Source organism: Macadamia integrifolia, chromosome 2 (genome assembly GCF_013358625.1).
Source record: "Macadamia integrifolia cultivar HAES 741 chromosome 2, SCU_Mint_v3, whole genome shotgun sequence".
Lineage (NCBI taxonomy): Eukaryota > Viridiplantae > Streptophyta > Magnoliopsida > Proteales > Proteaceae > Macadamia > Macadamia integrifolia.
In genome coordinates, this window is record NC_056558.1 from 15,073,158 (window position 1) to 15,075,466 (window position 2,309).

The 2,309-nt window shown below is 36.3% G+C and overlaps 1 protein-coding gene across 1 annotated transcript in view; it reads left to right on the top strand.

The window, feature by feature from the left end:
- The window catches only part of LOC122070292 (ras-related protein RABC1-like), a 19,087-nt gene extending 16,778 nt beyond the window's left edge, over positions 1-2,309 (top strand). Inside the window, exon 7 of the mRNA XM_042634419.1 lies at positions 2,060-2,309. Coding sequence (XP_042490353.1) covers positions 2,060-2,170 — 111 coding nt within the window. The 3' untranslated portion in view covers positions 2,171-2,309. The remainder of the gene's footprint in view (positions 1-2,059) is intronic.

Consider the following 2,309-nt stretch of genomic DNA (forward strand, 5'->3'; position numbering starts at 1 on the left):
GGAGAGGGTTATGATGCGTCAAATTAAGGGGGGGGGGAGTTAGTCTTTTCGATCCCCTACTGTCCCATCCCACAGTTGATGCTCGACCATGCGTGGTGCACGGTCATGCACCAAGCCTTTTGCCTTGTGAATATATCAGGAATCAGGATTACGAATCTTCTAAAATGGTATCAGAACTGGTATTATTTCCACCCATATTGAGTGATGTTGACTACCATACGGAAGTCATCATTATATTTCTTCAGATGAATGTCAAGTATGGGAAAATTCATCCAGAAGTTTCAAGGGAACATCTGTACAAATATTGCCTTTATTTTCATTCTTTCTTCAATGCAATCTTTTTATGATACTCGGAAAAAATAAATAAATAAATAAGAACCATCTTTGATTTCTGTCTTCCTTCTCTTTTCACCTGTCTTATAAAGTTTACAATTGTAAAAGTGCTTTTGCAGACAGCTAATTCCATTGACATTACAAAATTTTCTTCAGATTTTTGAATCTTCATTCATTTTATATCTATTCTTTTTCCCATCTAGAATTACTGTATCTATTTTAGACAAGCATAATCAATCAGCCTCGAGCATGTGGTTTGTAGTTTTATTACCTCTGAGAATCAGAGTACTGCCTTTCTTTTTGTATAATCGACTTTATAATTGATTGTGATCTTTTGATGAGGGATTACCATCTTATTGTTCAAGTGCAAATGCTTTAGTGATAACTTTGTTTTTTCATTTTTTCCAAAAAAGCTGAAAAGTTTCGCTTTGTCCCACAAACGAATTGTTAAATCCAGTGAAATTCTTCAATTAGAAGCTTTGGCTGTTTGTACCATTTCCGTTTGTTTTATCCCCTATTGCTTCAGTTCTTTTTTTGCCGGCTGGTGGAGGACTCGTTAGAGGGACCAATGGAGGATTGAGAGTGAGGTTCGGTGCCCATGTTTCTAGTGCCAGATTGGAGTGAGGACCTTCTAACTCTCATTGATCTATTCCTCTTTCCCAACGCCTGAATCGCAAAGACACTGTGGCTCTGGACCTTTGGTTTTCATGTCCAAATTCTAAGATCTAAGAGAAATCAGTAGAAACTATTAAAATAAACATGCCTTTCTTTCCATGGTCTTCCTACTCTCTGAAGTCTAATGCCTTCGTCTTTTGAGTTTTTCTTATTTTGATGCACTCACCATGGTTATTTACCAAATCTTTGGGGGTATAGTATGAACGATATAGCATAACTAAGCCTCAGCCAAGAAGGCTAATCATTCATGTATCTATGTGCATAAAATTTTCTACATGGGCAGAAAATTTTCACCAGTAAATTACTGTACTGGAAATTTCCACTTTGGGGAAAAAAAAACCTTACCACTTCAAGGAAAATAATGTACTTTTGACTGGTGGTCTAGACATCATCTGGTTATGTCAAGCTGTCCACATGACATACTTGGATTAATAAAATTCATATCCCTTTGCCAAAAAGTTCTCAAATCTTAACTGCGCAAATGGAAAGCCCATCTTTGCACTGATCCCAATTATCCAAGTTAAACCCTTCCATGGATAGAATTCTAATAGTCAAGTTTTCAGAATCTTCACATATTTGACTACTAATTGTTATTTCCTGAGTCAGTAGTTGATAATATTAGGGTTAGTGTTACAGTTTGTCCTTCATTCTGATATAAGGTGAACCACAATGCATTGACTCGTGAAAGCATCATACAGAATATGAAATCATCATATGGAAAATGAATTGTCTCAGTTACTTTTAGTTTTTTGTTATTTCTGATTAATGAAGGTCTCTGTAAGTTATGGAAGCGATATCAATTCTATATCCTGTCTTCCACAAGTTTGCAAATGATTGAATGAGTGGAAAGACACATTTCTTATGTTCATGGTTTCTGTTAACATAATCGAATGTCTTTGACATGTTGCAAATGCCAAGGTGCTTAGATGGTTACTGCATTAAACTTACAAACAGGTTGGAGTTTTTAAAATCTGATTATATAATTTTTAGTTTGCTCGTTAGGATGCATGAATACGATGATGATGATGATTTTTGTGGTGGTGGTGTGCAGATATTGGACACACCCAGTCTCTTGGCTGAAGGCTCAGCAGGTGTGAAAAAGAACATCTTTAAACAGAAGCCTCCTCCGCAAGCTGATGCATCAACTAGTGGCTGTTGCTAAGTTGTTTGTCATGTCAGGTTCCTCTGATTGTCCTATGTAATACATGCTTGACAGAAAACTGTAAATTCAGCCTCAAATAGTGATTATGTTTCTTATTCTTCCCCTTATAAAAGATCTCCTGTTTGGCTGTTTGTCATCA